The sequence below is a fragment of the Gracilinanus agilis genome, chromosome 3, assembly GCF_016433145.1.
Source record: "Gracilinanus agilis isolate LMUSP501 chromosome 3, AgileGrace, whole genome shotgun sequence".
Lineage (NCBI taxonomy): Eukaryota > Metazoa > Chordata > Mammalia > Didelphimorphia > Didelphidae > Gracilinanus > Gracilinanus agilis.
Window position 1 is genome coordinate 43,714,675 of NC_058132.1, and position 16,996 is coordinate 43,731,670.

The window sequence follows — 16,996 nt, forward strand, 5'->3', positions numbered from 1 at the left end:
CTTCTTCTCCTCCTCCTCCTCCTCCTTCTTCTTCTCCTCATCCTCATCCTCCTCTTTCTCCTCCTCTTCCTTCTCCTCCTTCTCCTCCTTCTTCTCCTTCTTCTTTCTTCCCCCTCCTCCTCCTCCTTCTTCTCTCTCTGTGTCTATCTCTGTCTCTGCCTCTGTCTCTGTTTCTCCTCTTTTTATCTATCCAGTCACTCCTGGATCTTCTTTGCTAGATCTTGCTCCCTAACTGAGGTTGTCCTCTAAGACTTTGCCCAGGGCCCTCTTTGCTTCTCTTTCTACACTCTATATTTTGGTGATTGGGCCAGTCTCTATTGATTCCATTATCCTTTCTTTGCAGATGACTCCTAGGTTTACTTATTTCGTTCTAGGCTTTCTTTCCCATTTCAGTCCCACAGCCACCAAACTGCCCATTATAGGCAATCTCCACCTGGTTTTCTCCGAGGCATCTCAAACTCTCCATGTCCCAAACAGGATCCACGATCTTCTCCATTAAATCCACCTGTGCTTTAAACGTCCTTTTTCCTATGGAGGACGTGTCATCTTTCCAGGGACCCAAATGGTCAACTTTGGCATCATCCTGGACTTTTCCCCATTTTCACCTCCCATATCCAATCAACAGTCAAGTCTTATGGATGACATCTCCATGACATCTCTTGAGTCTGTCTTCTCTCTGCTCACATGGCTAACTCCCTAGTTCAGGGACATATCGTGTCTTCCTTGGATTATCGTCAATAATCTCCCAACTGGCCTACTGGCCCCCTGGCTCTTGCCTCTCTCATATATCCTCCATACAACTGACAAAAGAATCTTCCACAGGTGCAAGTCTGGTCATATGTAGGCTCTGTCCTAAAAACTCCATTGGCTCTCTACCACCTCCAGGATAAAATACAAACCCTTCAGCCTTTGTTTCCCTAATATCTAGTACGATACTGACAAGTAGAGGGCATTCAATAAATGCCTGTTGGATTGTATGTTGGTCTTCCAGTCTTGACTCAAGGAATTTTAATTAAAAAAAAAAAGACTCTCACTAGGTGGCAGTGTGGTATATAGTTTGAGAAGTCTAGAAATGACTTGGGTTCAAATCCTTCCTCGCTCACTAGAGCAAGAAACAGAAGACAGAAACAGGCAACAGGAGAACATGCTCTCATCGGCTCATGCTATGGCCATAGAGTCTGGCATAGTGAAAAGCAGTGGGTTGCTATGCTTTCCCCATATATTCTGTCTCCCACCTCCAAGCCTTTGCACAGATTGCACCCCCTCCTGAGGATGCTTTCTCCTCCTTCCACCTCTTAAATGACCTTCCTTCAAGGACCAGCTCCATTTAGATCCCCTGCACGAAACCTTTCCTGATGTGCTCAGGTAATTAGGGGATCCCTCCACCATATTACTTTGTAAATGTCCTGTATTTTGCATATCTTAATTTATGCACACATTGTCCATATCTCCCTCCCGTGTACACACACACGGACACACAGACACACACACACACAGACACACAGACACAGACACAGACACAGACACACACACACACACACACACACACACACACATACACACGCCGGAATGTAAACTCCCAGAGTGCAGCAATTATTTTACTTTTGTCTTTGGTTTTCCAGTGTCTTGTGAATAATAAATCCTTAAATGCTTGCTTGCTTGCTTGTTGAATGAATGAATGAAAGAAAAAGGCCCTGGGCTGAGACAAGAGAGACCTGAGTTTAAAATCTCTTCTTTGATACTTATAAGTTACGTGGGCAAGTCAGGAAATCTCTGAGCCTCAGTTTCCTTATCTTTAAAATGGGCATAATGATAATTCGACCTGTCACCCTCAACTTATGGAGTATCAAAGGAGATAGTGTAATAATTTAAAATTCTCTGCAAACCTTGACTCACTATCTATTGCCAATGACAGCACTCCAAGCTGACCCTTCCTCTGAAGTGTGACCACAAAGGACTTTTTTTTTTCTTGAAAAATAGCAACAAAACCAGGGCAGAGCTCACATAACAAGTGAAGGTGGTTCCCTTCGAAACAGTTTTCTTGGGAGCTGACAGTTATTCAATCATGGGGCCATTGTCTAGGGTGTCTCTGGAGTTTCTCATTGGGGGTAGGATGTAAACTCTTTGAGCGTTTGGACTGCTTCATTTTCATCCTTGAGCATCCTTAGTGCCCATCACAGTACCTTTCACTGTGTGGAATAGGGGGCTTGGTGTCTGGTATTTCTGGTGTGAAAATTCCCTCCACTGAGACTGGCAATCCACAAGATCATAGATCCAAAGCTACTGGGACTTGGAATGTTGTAAGTCATCTAGTCCCAGGCTTTTATTTTAGTTAACCCAGAAAGATTAACTCATTGACTTGCCCAGGGTCACATAGATAAGAAAAGACAGGATTTGAACCCAGGTCTTGGTCCTCTGACTGGGGAGCCCAACAACCCCTTAAGAATCATGGTAAGATTTTATGAAGTTGCCTGGGTGGGGTACTGTGTAGTTAAGTGGCCAGCCTTACCCAGCCCATAAAAGTCAAAGGCTTGACTTGGATAAATCAGACAGGCATTTCTTAAGTATCTTCCATGTGCCAGGCATAGTTAGGAATACAGAGAGAAAATATGGGCCTGCCCTCGAGGAGCTTACATTCTCCCCAGGAAAAACAAAGTAATCCGGTGTATTTGTGTGTGTGTGTGGAGCTGGGAAGAGGGGCAGTAGGAGGTAGAGATGCAGGTCCTCTTCTTTTCTTTTTAAAAACTCTTTACCTTCTGTCTTAGAACTGATACTAAGTAATGACTAAGGGTTGGCGATGGAGGTGAAGGGACTTGTCCAGGGTCACCCAGCTAGGAAGCAGCTGAGGCCACATTGGAACCCAGGACCTCCCATCACTTGGCTCTCCATCACTGTGCCACCCAGCTACCCCGACACAAGTCATCTTTACTCCAAGGCCAGCTCTATGTCTACTCTGCCATGCTGCACCTACGTCTTGCACATAGTGGGCACTTCAGAAAGGTTTGTTGGCATGAAACCATTGGCTTCCAGAACGTGCTGTCTGTTCTTCAGTGAATCTGTGGCAAATCCCTGGATGGTGGATCTTATTTTAGTTTATTTTTAAGCAGTCAAGAATCATCCAGGTCAAAATCTAGTGACGTGGAAGGCTTTTCCTGGCTTGGGGTCTGAAATCAGATGTGAACATCAAGTCTGTTCCATCAGCTCTGAAGGGGAAGAACTCGTTCTGTTCTTTGAGTTTATGCCTCCAGGGTCCAGCACAGTGGCTGAGACACAGTAGACTCAATAAATGTTTGTTCGTTAATTGAGAATATCTCTGTCCTGTGCTCTGGTTGGGAAGGAAGGAAAAAAGCATTTATTAGAAGTCTACCACAGGGGTCCCTAAGGAGCTCAGAGGTCCTGGATTCAAATCTGGCCTCAGACACTTCTTAGCTGTGTGACCCTGGCCAAGTCACTCAACTCCAATTGCCTAACCCTTGCTGCTCTTCTGTCTTAGAATTGATACTAAAACAGAAGGTAAGGGGTGTATTGTTGTTTGTTTTCTATAATCTACTATGTACCAGGCAGACGCTTTCCAAATATTCTCTCATTTGATCCTAATGACAACTCTGGGATATTATTATCCCCACTTTACAGATGAGGAAATGGAGGCAGAGAGAAGTGAACTGATTTGCCCGGAGTCACACAGTCAGTGACTTTATAGGTGACATTTGAACTCAGGTCTCCTTGACTCCATGCCTGGCACTCTAGCTATTGTGCCACCAGCTGCCTTTGTCAGCACATCTAGAGTCCTGTGCTCAGTGATAGGCTTCCTGGGTTAGGAAGGACACTGATAAACCAAAGAGGGCCCAGAGCAGGGTTGGTGCAGAAGTTGGTGAAGGAAAGGTCAAAGGAGGATCAGTTGAAGGAAAAATGGAGGCTGTATACAGCTAGGAGAGGAGAAGATCTGGGGTGGAGCCAAAGCTGTTGTCCAGTATCTGAAGGGTGGTCAGAACCACAGGGAATGGGGTCACATTTAGGCTGGGGGTCAGAACAAACATCCTGGAAATGAGAAATGTCCCAAAGTGGGATGGGATGCCTTGGGAAGTCTTCAAGGCAAAGCCATTCATTCATTCATTCATTCATTCATTCAACAAACACTTTAAAGTCTGGTTATCAACTAGGGGTCTGTCTTGACTCTTGGATGTCTTGAGCTGGATGTCCTGCAGGAATCTCAAACTCAATACGTTCAAAACGTGACTTTCTCCAACTCTCCCTCCATCAGACTTTTCTCTTAATGTCCAAGGAACTACAATTCTCCCAGTTAGAAGGATCTCCCCCATTAGACTGTAAGTTCCCCGAGGGCAGGGACTGTCTTTTGTCTTTTTCCATGTCCTTGGCATTTAGCAAAGTGCCTGGCACATAATAAGCTTTTAATAAAAATGTTCTAAGACCCTTATCTTTTGTCTTAGAATCAATACCAAGTATTGGTTCCAAGGTAACAGAGTGGTAATGGCAAGGCAATGGGGGTTAAGTGACTTGCCCAGGGTCACACAGCTGGGACGTATCTGAAGTTAGATTTGAACTCAAGACCTCTGGTTTCCAGGTCTAGTGCTCTATTCACTGAGTCACCTAGCTGCCCCTTAGTATCAGTTCTAAGACAGAAAATTGGCAAGGGCTAGGCAATTGGGATTAAATGTCTGCGGCCAGATTTGAACCCAGAACCTTTCAATTTCATGCCTCTATCTACGGATAATTTTTTTGATTGGTGGAGTGATTGATTCCTGATGTCCAGTGTCATCTCATATCCCTCAATTCCAATCACTCCAAATCTCTAATCTGTCACCAAATCTTGGCATTTTTGCCTCCAGGACATCTCTCCCACACTTTTCTCTCTGCTCGTATGCCATCCTGACCTACCTTGTGCGGTGTGTTGACCACTGAGAGGTTGTAACCGTACTGGAAAGCCGATCCGAAGGCAGCTGCCAGGGTTGCCAGAGCCAGCACAGAGGTGAGTCTCTGGAAAAGAAAGGGACCGTTCCATCCTGGGCTGGGGACACACAGCACTTTCCTAGCCTCTCAGCTGTTTTTTTGGGGGAAGGAGGACAATAGGGTGGGAAAATAGGAAAGGAGAGAGTTGATAGAAGTCAGGAAAGCTTTTCTTTCCTTTTGCTCTCAAAGCAGGAAAACAATATAGGGTCATAGGATGGTGAGATCCTCTAATTGGGAGCTTCTGAGACTTTTTCCTGTCATAGAGCCCTCTGGCAGTCTGGGGAAGCCCATAAAACTCTTCTCTTTTAAATGAATAAAATAAAACATGGAAGATTACATGATGCTTCAATTACACTGAAATCTGGCCATCAAAATCTGACTTCAAACCAGACCACAGACCCTAGATTCAGGATCTCTGCTTAATCCAACCCCTATAAGGTCTCTGAGGAGAGGGAAGTTAAATGACTTGATCAAAGTCTCCCAGTGGCAGCCCAGGATGCCCATCCGCACCTTTCCAATCCGAAGCTTCCCCTTCCGACCGAACAATCTCCCAGGTATTTACTTTGTAGACTCCAGAAGGGAGTCAGGTAGGTGGAACTTAGATTTTCCATCTCTGTTCCATCCCGGAGCCCTTCCTTTCAGGGCTACTCCTAGGGACACTGTCTGTCCTCCTTCCCTGGACACATCAGTGCCCATCAAGAACAAACTCTCCTGATTTTAGAAGTCAAGCACCAGAGTCCCACAGTCTGCCCTCGAGTCCCCACTGGGCAATTATTCTCTCATATTGTTTTATAGACACAGGTGGGTGGGTAAAAAGGCTGCTTTTGTAATGGAATCGGAATCTCCTCTTTTATTATCCTTGTGATGATCCGGCACTGATCATCTCTGCATCGATCGCCCCATCACTAAATCACAGTGTGCCTTCCGAATTTAGAGCCGGCCACATCTAGATTTCAGTCCTGCCTCGACTATTAATAAACTCTGTGATCATGGTGAAATCAACTCGCTTCTCTGGCTTTTAGGCAGTTCTCTCCTATCATTCCTGACAGGTGAACTCTGGGCCGGGTGGAGTGTTTCCGTTGATACGTAATCACAGTTCATAATTATTGTCCTCAGAGTAATTGGTTTTCCGTCTCTTCCAGAGTATCCTAAGAGTTGAACTCAGGCTGTGCCCTCTTCCTTCCTTTAAACAAAATTCAATTTCAAACAATTCCCAGAGAGCTCAGCTAGCATCAACTGATCCCTCATCTCTACAGGAGGCATGATGGGAAAAGATTTAAGAACCAGAAGATATTAATTCCAGCTTTAAATTAAATTTAATTAAATTTAAATATTATATATAACATTTAAATTTAAATCCCCTTCCCATTTTGGGCAAATTGCTTAACCTCCCTGGACCTCACTTTTCTTATCTGTAAAATGGGAAGATTAAATGACTTGTTGAAGTCCATTTCATCTTCAGAACGGGGATTCTGTAATTCAGAATTCTGACACCCAGAAGAAGTTCTGTGGCTGACTAAAAGCCTGGAGAAGGGTCCTAAATAGGCTGGAGAAGGGGGCAAGTTGGGACTTACCCCCTTCCTGAGTGGTTCAGGTGGCAGAGTTTCCATCTCCTCTTTTGCCATCTTTCCTGTAGCAACACTGCCCCGGCCAGGAGTCCCCTTGGCCCCAGCAGAGCATACAGGGAATGCTCCCTGCTTCTCTGGTTCCAGTCCGATGGAGCCGGTTTTATTACTCTGGGTAACATAGTCCATCAGTCCGATGGACCCTCCTGGCTTCTTCCGAGAGCACGCCTTCCTTGTCCTTGGTGCTGTTGATAAGGCACCCTTGATATTTTATCAATATAAGCTACACAGCATAAATTCCAGTTCCTTCTTTGGGCTCCCCAACTGAAGCCAAGACTGAGATGGCCCCAGGGCTGCCATCTTTCTGGCCAGAACCGATGCTGGGGAAGGTTCCTGGAGTTTGGTCAAGGAGTGCCCTAGAGAAGTTGGACCAGACTCAAAAGAAATCAGGCAGGGGGTTGAGATGTGAATAAAGCATCTTTTCTGTGTTTTCCACCAGACCTCACTCATTCAGACTGGATGTACCCCAAAAGGATCCTAGATTTAGAGCCAGAAGGAATCTTAAAGAGGTCAGCCAGTTCGAGCTTATCATTTTATAGATGAAACTCAGAGATGGTTGTCTAAGGTCTTGTCCCACAGAGTAATGAATTGCAAAGCCAGGATTCAAACTCTCACCTTTCAGAATGATTTACTCAACATGCAATAAATATTTATTTTGGGTACTTCCTCTGGGGATCAAAGGAAAGATCCAGCTATTGCCCTCATGGAGGTTATATTGAAGAGGAATGGAAGCCAGGGAAATAAATGAATATAATTCCAGGCAGAAAATGAAAAGATTTTATGAGGAGCAGTCAGGGAGTACAGTGGATAGAGAGCTAGGCTTGGAGTTGGGAGGACCTGAGTTCAAATATGACTTCAGACACTTCCTAGCTGTGTGACCCTGGGCAAGTCACTTAACCCCCAATGCCTAGTCCTTCCCGTTCTTCTGTCTTAGAATTGATACTGAGAGGGGGCAGCTGGGTAGCTCAGCAGCAGATAGAGCACTCAGCTTGGAATCAGAAAGTTTCTTCGTTGTGAGTTCAAACTGGCCTCAGACACCACCTTGTACGATCCTGGGTAAGTCCTTTAGCCCTGTTTGCCTCTGTTTTCTCATCTGTAAAATGAGCTGGAGAAAGAAATGGCAAACCACTCCATTATCTCTGCTGAAAAAATCCCAAATAGGGTCACAAAGAGTAGGACATGATGGAAACAAGTGAACAGTAAGTATGTGGGAATTCTGGAGGTGGGTACGCCTTCCACCAAGGCAGACCTAGTTGGCTAAGGGGCAGAGTGAGCTCAAGAGGTTGAATATTACCCAGAAAAGAACCCTGGATTCAGAGTTGAAAGGCTGCTTCTGTTGCTTACTTCTTGTGTATGGGGAAAAGGGAAAGGAATAAGCATTTATTAAGTGCCTACTATATGCCAAATACTTTACAAATATTATCTCATTTGATTCTCATAACAACCCTGCAAGGTAGATACTATTATTTCCACTTCACCTTTGAAGAAGCAATTAGATGGAGGTGAAGTGACTTGTCCAGGTTACACATCTAGTTAGTATCCCAGGCAAGATTTGAATTCAGGTCTTCTTAACTCCAGGATCAGTGCTCTAACCATTGGACATCCTAGTTCCTTGTCCTCAAGGTCAGGTGATTTGCTGATTATTTGACTTTATAAGGGTTAGAATCTAGCTTTGGATCTGGGTCTTTTAAAATGCAAACCACTCTTTTCACTGTACAATGTATGGTTGAGTTACTGTTGTTGTACATGATGTACAAGCCTGTATGGTTGAGTTATTATTTTTAATTTATTGGCTAAAGGAGCAGGGAAGCCAGACATTTTCTTTGTAATTAAAGTGTTTGTTACCTGGAAATGAGAAGTATTCAGGCAATGGCTGAGAACCTTAAATGTCAGAGGGCTATTTCAGGATTCTGAGGAATTACTGCTGTGCAGTCATTTTAGACATATCTGACACTTTGTGATCCCATCCAGGATTTTCTTGGCAAAGATACTGATGTGATTTGTTATTTTCTTCTCTAGCTAAAGTTTACAGATGAGGGAACTGAGGTGGATAACAGTAAAGTCACTTATTAATGTGGTCACATAATTAGTAAGTATCCGAGGCTGGATTTGAACTCAGGTCTCCCTGATCCCAAGGCCAGCACTCCATCTATTATGCCATCTCGATGCCTTTAAACCTTTCAATGAGGGGGAAGCCTACCACCTTCCATGGACACCTATTCCATCTGGGGACAGCTTGAATCATTAGGAAGTCTATTCTGACACAGGACCTAAATTGTCCCCTTTGTGATTTCCCTCCATGGCTCCTGGCTCTGTCCCCCAAGGCTCAGAGTCAAATGAGTTTTATCTCTTTTCCATGGGACAGTCCTTTAAATGCTTAAAGACAGAGATCGTGCCACATGGAGCCCTTGCTTAGATAAGTCATGTCCCAGACACACAAGGATCTTGCATACCATTTATCTTTGTAATTCCTTCAAGGACAAATAGGAATTTCTATTTCAGGAACTGGTCAGCAAACCTTCACTAGCTTCCTTCTATATGTGAACCTTGTGCTAGAAATCAGGGAGATTAAAATTCTAGGGAAGGAATGGTTCCTGCCCTCATGGAGCTTACTGTCTCTTTGGCTCTACAGAGCATTGTCCAGAGAGATGGGGAGGTCCCTACAGAAGATGCTATCAGTAGGACGAGCATCCTAGCCAAAACACATTCTACTTGGTCCCAGAGGACAGAACCAGGGGCAAAAAGCAGAAGTTGTAGCAAGGCAAAAAAAAAAAAAAAAGATTTCTAGTTGGGACAAACCTCCTAACATTCAGAACTGGCCAGAAATAGAAAAGATGCTCCTGGAAGTGGGGTTTAAAAAATAAACACATCTACATGTACCTTTAAAAAATTAACAAGCATTTATTTTCTCTTGCTTCCATCCCGTTCTCATTAAAGAAGAAGAAGAAGAAGAAGAAGAACCTTGTAATAAATTTGTGTTTAACAGTGCACTCCGAGTCCATCGTCTCTCTGGCAAGAGAGGTGGTATGCTTCCTTAGCAATCCTCTGGAATCGTGTTTGTTCAAGTCTTCAAAGCAGTGTCTATATAAGGTTATGGTTACTATAGAAATCATTCTCCTAGTTCTGATTCCTTCATTCCATATCAGTTCATGCCAGTCTTCTCAGGATTCTCTGAAACCGTTCTTGTTATCATTTAAAAAAGTAATTTTATTTTAAGCATTCATTGGGGGAAAAATTGAGTTCCATTTCTCTTCCTCCTTTTGCCTCTCCCACCTACCGAGAAGCCAAGAAATACAATATGAATTATAGTCATCTATTACCTTTCTATCATAACTATTTCTACTTCTCTATACATTTACATATCCCTCTTAGATGCTGAATATGGACGATTTGCTAGGTCTAAGCTCGAGCAGAAAGAGGCGATCAACATGGATTTCCTTTGGAAAATTAGAGTTCTATTAACAACCTCCAATTTTTTTCTTGAAGCCTTTAAAGACCTGTTAATATATCCATTTAATATCAATATTCCTCTGGTGATTTCATATGGCTACATGTCATAGATCAGTCCAGAAGAACTGAATTTGAGGGCCATGGAGAAGAACGTGATGGCCATTAACAGGCTTTAACATTTTATAGACCAGAATAATAATAGGAGAAGTATAAAACATATTATCAAAGAGATGCATGATTGAAAACAAAGGGGCAGTTAGGTGACTCTGGATAAAGAGCCATGTCTGGAGATGGGAGGTCCTGGGTTCAAATACGTCCTGACACACTTCTTAACTACGTGACTCTGGGTAAGTCACTTAACTCCAGTTGCTTAACCCTTACTGCCCTTCTGCCTTCGAACCAATATTTAGTACAGAAGTATTTAATAAGGGTTTAAAAAAAAAAGCCAAAGAGTGGGTCAGTCCCCTAATAGCAGCAGGGGATTAACAATTCCTGTGATCCATCAGCATCCAGAGGATGTCAAGAGAATGTGAAGGCAACACTTAAAAAACTGGGAGGATCTTCTGTCATAAACCATCAGGAGGACGTGAATAAGAATGTCACGATGGACAAGGATGGGTCGGGCTCTACATCATGGCGGGGAGGGGAGGTGGAGCTCTCTAGATCAGTGAGATCACAGCCTTGGAATATCAGAGTAAAGTCAATTTATAAGAAAGAAGGGTCTCCATGTAAAACAATCAAGCTTACTTTAATGAGTCCGTAGAAACAATCCAAGTTCTCCTTAACAAATAGCACTTAGGATTAGGGTTGGAATGGACCCATCTCAACCCTTTCTCTATCCTTTCTCTTAGTCGAACGATCTCCAGTCATCTTGTGTTTGTATTTCTAACATCCCGTTTTCTAAGAGTGAGGGTTCCAGTGCAGAATAGGTAGGAAGGAGGAAATTATTTCTATCAAGGTGCCCACAGGTCCCCGAAAGCCCCCAAACTTGGCTTCTATCATCTCTTTGGGGGCAATTGTTTCAACATAAATTGAGTCAATATACAAAATTAATATGGTAAAAAGTTACAAAGAAGCCTCTGTCCAAGCCAGGCGGAGTCGCAGCAGCGAGCTCTGGCTTGGACTCCAGCAGGTAACCGACCCGAAGGAAGATCTCAGTTTTTTCAGAATTTCCACCCAAGAGTTTCACAGATAATCCCGGTTGGCCAGAGGTACCCAGAGGTTTGGCCAGACCAGTCCTAATCCCGAAACAGCTGGAAAAGCAAAGGGAACAGGCTGGCAGGGCAAGTTAAAATATACTCCTTTTTACCTAGAGAGAAGCAGAAGGATCGATGGTGGAGGATTTCAATTTCTCTGGCTTAACTCCTGGCATTTTATTAATCTTGGAAAATATCTGGTTGAGTTCAACAAGTGTCTTCCCCTTGGTCTCTGGGATGATGAAGTAGGAATAAACGACAGTAATTAAACATATCACAGCAAAGATGATGAAGCAGTAGGCGCCAAGACTCTCCTGTGGAGAGAGAAGTCAGACAAATCAGCAAGCATTTATTCATCACCTTCTGTGTGTAGGCTAAACTCTGAAGGTACAAAGACAAGACAGTCCCTAATTTCTCTCTAACCTTTACCTTCTATCTTAGTATCAATTCTAAGACAGAAGAAAAGCAAGGGCTAGGTACCTGGGGTTAAGTGACTTGCCCAAGGTCACACAGCTGATGAGTGTCTGACAGCAGATTTATACTCAAGTCTTCTGTCTCCAGGCTCAGTGCTCTATCCATTGCCCTATCTAGCTGCTCTATAATCTCTCTCCTCCCCTCCATTCCTTCTTTTCCTTCTAGGCTCAACTCAGCTGCTACTATCTATGGGAAGCCTTCTTGGATTCTCCTTTTTAGTGTACTCTGTCTCCAAAAATTTCCTCTTCTGGGCTCATAGTTTCCCAATTCCCAATTTCCTTATTCTCAATTCCCAATTCCCAATAGAATGAAAACTCCTTCATTCAAAATTATTAAAAAGTTATTTGCTATGTGATGGATCTCTCAGAGATGGAGAAAGGAGAGATATAGTGTTAAATTAAGATGATATAAAAATAAAAGATATCAATAAAAATGTGTAAACAATATGATAAATTGCTTGCCAAATTGAAGGAACACCAAACATTTCTGGTAGCTGAAGCAATATAATCACAAGCAAATAGTAGAACATAAGTTCTCCAAAGAATTAAAACTACAAATGGCTCCCAAGAAATAGACGTCATGCCAAGGGCCCACAGAATATGACATATTGCCACTGGTTGATGGTACCCACCTGGAGATGGAAGGGCTTTCGTTCTAAAACTCAGAAGCAGAGAAGGAATTGGGTTCCTTCATGATTATAAAGGACAGTAAATGGATAGCCCACTTATGTCCACAGACCTAGAGGAACATGACCTGTTTATGTCCACAGGCCTAGAAGAACATGGCCCACTTATGTCCACAGACAAAGAACATGGCCTGCTTATATCCTTAGGCCTAGAGGAACATGGCCTGCTTATGTCACAGACCTAGAGGAACATGACCTGTTTATGTCCACAGGCCTAGAAGAACATGGCCCACTTATGTCCACAGGCCTAGAGGAATGTGGCCCTCCTATGTCCACAGACGAAGAACATGGCCTGCTTATATCCTTAGGCCTAGAGGAACATGGCCTGCTTATGTCCACAGGCCTAGAGGAACATGGCCCGCTTATGTCCACAGGCCTAGAGGAATGTGGCCCTCCTATGTCCACAGATGAAGAACATGGCCTGCTTATGTCTACAGGCCTACAGGAACATGACCCGCTTATTATGTCCACAGGCCTAGAGGAACATGGCCCGCTTATGTCCACAGGCCTAGAGGAACATGGCCCGCTTATATCCACAGGCCTAGAGGAACATGGCCCTCTTATGTCCACAGGCCTAGAGGAACATGGCCCGCTTATGTCCACAGGCCTAGAGGAACATGGCCTACTTATATCCACAAGCCTAGAGGAACATGGCCTGCTTATATCCACAGGCCTAGAGAAACATGGCCTGCTTATATTCACAGATCTAGAGGAACATGGCCTGCTTATATCCACAGGCCTAGAGGAACATGGCCTGCTTATATTCAAAGATCTAGAGGAACATGGCCTGCTTATATCCACAAGCCTAGAGGAACATGGCCTGCTTATGTCACAGGCCTAGAGGAACATGGCCTGCTTATAATCACAGGCCTAGAGGAACATGGCCTGCTTATAATCACAGGCCTAGAGGAACATGGCCTGCTTATGTCCTGTTCACAGGCCGGCAACAGAGTGGCTTCTTTGGAGCCATTAATGAGCACAAGAGTTTTGTTTTCATTACGAGTGGCCCTCAATAAACACACCTTCAATCCAGTGGAGAAGGGGATGAAATAGGGCTAGGGTGTAGACATCCTAAAGCGTGCCATCAGGAAACTTCCTAGTTCTAACTAATAAAACAATGTAGTCAATAGAAAGCTCTTAGCTCTGCCACACATTGTGTCACCCTAGAAAAGTCACTTAGGCCCTCCATGCTTTAGGCAACTCTGGAAGAATATAAATTGCAGGGAAAGTGCCCACCTGTTTTATGAGTTTCCTCATTAGACCTCCTTACACTGATTAAACCATAGGTGTCTGGACTAAAAAGAAAAATAAAAATTTCCAAATTAAGATTAAGGTCAGTTGTTTCTACACTGCTAAAGGCCCACAAGAGCTCTCTGTACCTCACAATCCATCACCCTGGCACAAAGCTCTGGTCACCCCATCTGAATCATGGCTCTGGGATGAAAATTGTAGAAGACAAGGCAAGGTTGGGCTCCATTTTGGAAGCTGTGCCCATAATGAGGACAGCTCTAGTCTATTTTATTCTCATTTCAATTCACTTGGATGTTGACCGAAGTGCCAAATATGTGCCAGGCAATGTGTTAGATGGAATTATCTGAATTTGAAGTTCTGCCCCTTGAGGTTTTTTTGTCAGTCTAGGGATCAGCTTCCTTTTTACCTGAAGGAAAGGGAAGAAGAGTCCCACGCTGAAGTTGGAGAGCCAGTGGACAATGCCTCCAACCTTGAATGCAGCCGACCGGGTAGACTGTAGGAAGATTTCCTCTATAATCAGGGAAGGAATGGGACCTTGGAAAGAAAGGGATGGATGAATGAGAACAGGATGTTGGGATTCCTTCCTTATCACTTCATTTCCATGTCAGAGGAGGAGGAAAGTTCTAGCACATCCGTGTAGTTAGGGACAAGCCCTCTACCAAATATGAGTCATGGTGAGTTTTTCTCTTGAAATCAGCTTTTTCAGAAGATGGCAACCAAATGGTTAATTATAAAACCAATCGGGCATCTCTGCTGTGCTAGAATTCCCAGATGTACCTGTAGTATCACTAACTTAACTGAGTCGTCCTACATTTCATGGCTGTGAGGATGAGAGAAGAGAGTTAGAATGAGGGGGGAAATGGACAATTCTATTGCATTTTCCATATAGCATCTTACTTGACCTTTCTGACAACTCTATAAGGTGACTCCTACAGGTATTATTATGTCTGTCTATTGTTCAGATGAGGAAATGAATTGCTTATAAGTAAGCTGGCTTGCCTCTGGTCACGCAGCTAGTAAATACTGGAGGAGTGATTTGAACATTAGGTCAAAGTGGCAGCCCAGTATAGAACATTACTGTCCATAGAAGATGATAGACTCTCTGTAATGTGCTCAATGAGTACCTTTAGAATGTTCTCAAAGGGTTACTCTGGAACATCCTCAATGGGCTACTCTGGAACGTTCTCAGTGAGTTACTCTGGAACACTCTCAATGGGTTACTATGGAATGTTCTTAATGGGCTACTCTGGAACATCCTCAAAGGGTTACTCTGGAACGTTCTCAGTGGGCCACTCTGGAACATCCTCAATGGGCTACTCTGGAACATCCTCAATGGGTTACTATGGAATGTTCTTAATGGGCTACTCTGGAACATCCTCAAAGGGTTACTCTGGAATGTTCTCAGTGGGCCACTCTGGAACGTTCTCAATGGGCTACTCTGGAATGTTCTCAATGGGTTACTCTGGGACATTTTCAATGGGTTACTATGGAATGTTCTTAATGGGCTATTCTGGAACATCCTCAAAGGGTTACTCTGGAACGTTCTCAGTGAGTTACTCTGGAACATTCTCAATGGGTTACTATGGAATGTTCTTAATGGGTGACTCTAGAACATTCTCAAAGGGTTACCCTGGAACATCCTCAAAGGGTTACTCTGGAACATTCTCAGTGGGTTACTCTGGAACATCCTCAATGGGTTACTATGGAATGTTCTTAATGGGCGACTCCAGAACATTCTCAAAGGGTTACTCTGGAACATCCTCAAAGGGTTACTCTGGAACATTCTCAGTGGGTTACTCTGGAACATCCTCAATGGGTTACTCTGGAACATTCTCAATGGGCTACTCTGGAACATTCTCAATGGGCCACCCTGGAACATTCTCAATGGGCCTCTCCCTAACAAACTCAAAGGAGCCTTTGGTAACCTTCTCAGGGGGACCCTCTGTCATGTGCTTACCAAGGCCCTCTATAACTACTCAATGGGTTCACCCCAGAAGTTTCTGGGCTAGAAGAAGTTACATCAAAAGGATTTAATGGGTTACCTTGATTGGAGGGCGATGATACCACCCTGTCAATACTTACTAGGCCCAATAGCATGACCTATAACATAGACCATCACAGAAGTAATGCTGACATAAGGCATCTCAGCCATGGTGTCCTATGGGAGAAAAATCACTTTCATCAGGTATGGGGAAGCCTGGAATTTCATTCCTTGGTGCTTAGAAAAAGGAGCTATTTTTCCTGCTTAACGGGTTAATCTTGCTGCTTGGGGTTTAGTCAGATTTGGACAGATCATGTATAATTTTCAATAGAGAGAATGGTATGAGAAGAGTCGACTAGACTCCATAGACTGCCTCTTTGGGGATGTCTTGGGACTGGCAGATTTAGAACTGGAAGGATTCCCCCAGTCCAAAAATACAGAACTAGGAAGGCTTTAAGGACACAGAATGTTAGAGCCTGAAGTGACTTTAGAACATTTTTTATAAACGAGGAAATTGAAACCCAAACAGTTTCATAGGATCATGGAAGGGACCTTAAAGGCCATCAAGTCCAACCCCTTAATTTTATAGCTGAGTAAATTGAAGCTTTTAGAAGTAAGGGTACTTGATCAAGGTCACACAGCTAGGAAGAGAAAATGGAAAGGAAGGGGAAGGTAAGAGTGACCTTGTTCTCCTGGACAGAGACTAGTCCTTGCTCCATCCTACAAGGCCCAGATCTTTTTAAATAACCAGGATCTTGGGGGCTCCTTACCTGGAGTGAAAGGGCTACTGTTAACACAATGCAAGCCAGGCAGCAGACACTGAAGCCAATCAGAAGGAGCAGTCTCCTGCCTAAGCGTTCCACAATGAACACCTGAAGGAGAGGAGACCGCAAGTGAGGAAGGTCATAGTCAAGAAGCCAGGACAGCCCTGGGGTGGGGGTGGGGGGCAGCCCTGGGCTCTTCCAGGCCAGCAGCAGGTTCAGTCCCAGCAGGACATAGCAGCCCAGGAACTATTGTGCCCACCTGACACTCATGCCTCCTTCACATTGGGAAAGGGGGCTAAGTGAGTCTGAAGACAGGCCCAGGACACAAGGACGCTTAAAGAACAAGAGGGAGGCTGGGAGTGGAGCTTCAATCCCTGATCCTGGGAAGGAAGGCTGAGGCTGGTGGATTGCCTGAGTTCAGGACTTCTGAGCTGCAAGAGGATCAAAGCTGATTAGGATGATCACACCCAGTCTGGCACCAGTATGAGAGTGGGAGAAGAGAGGCTGCCTAATGAAGGGCAAATCAGCCCAGGTCAGAGACAGAGCAGCTCAAAGCTCCCAGGCCAATCAGTAATGGGATCAGGCTTGTGCCTGGACACTAT

The 16,996-nt window shown here is 44.1% G+C and overlaps 1 protein-coding gene across 1 annotated transcript in view; it reads right to left on the reverse strand.

The window, feature by feature from the left end:
* Positions 1-16,996, reverse strand: part of LOC123240953 (solute carrier family 2, facilitated glucose transporter member 5-like) — a 58,998-nt gene that overhangs the window by 23,283 nt on the left and 18,719 nt on the right. The window contains exons 8-9 of the mRNA XM_044668664.1: positions 16,401-16,502; positions 15,732-15,807 (exon numbers count right to left, since the gene is read on the reverse strand). Of these exons, the coding sequence (XP_044524599.1) occupies positions 15,732-15,807; positions 16,401-16,502 (178 nt within the window). The remainder of the gene's footprint in view (positions 1-15,731; positions 15,808-16,400; positions 16,503-16,996) is intronic.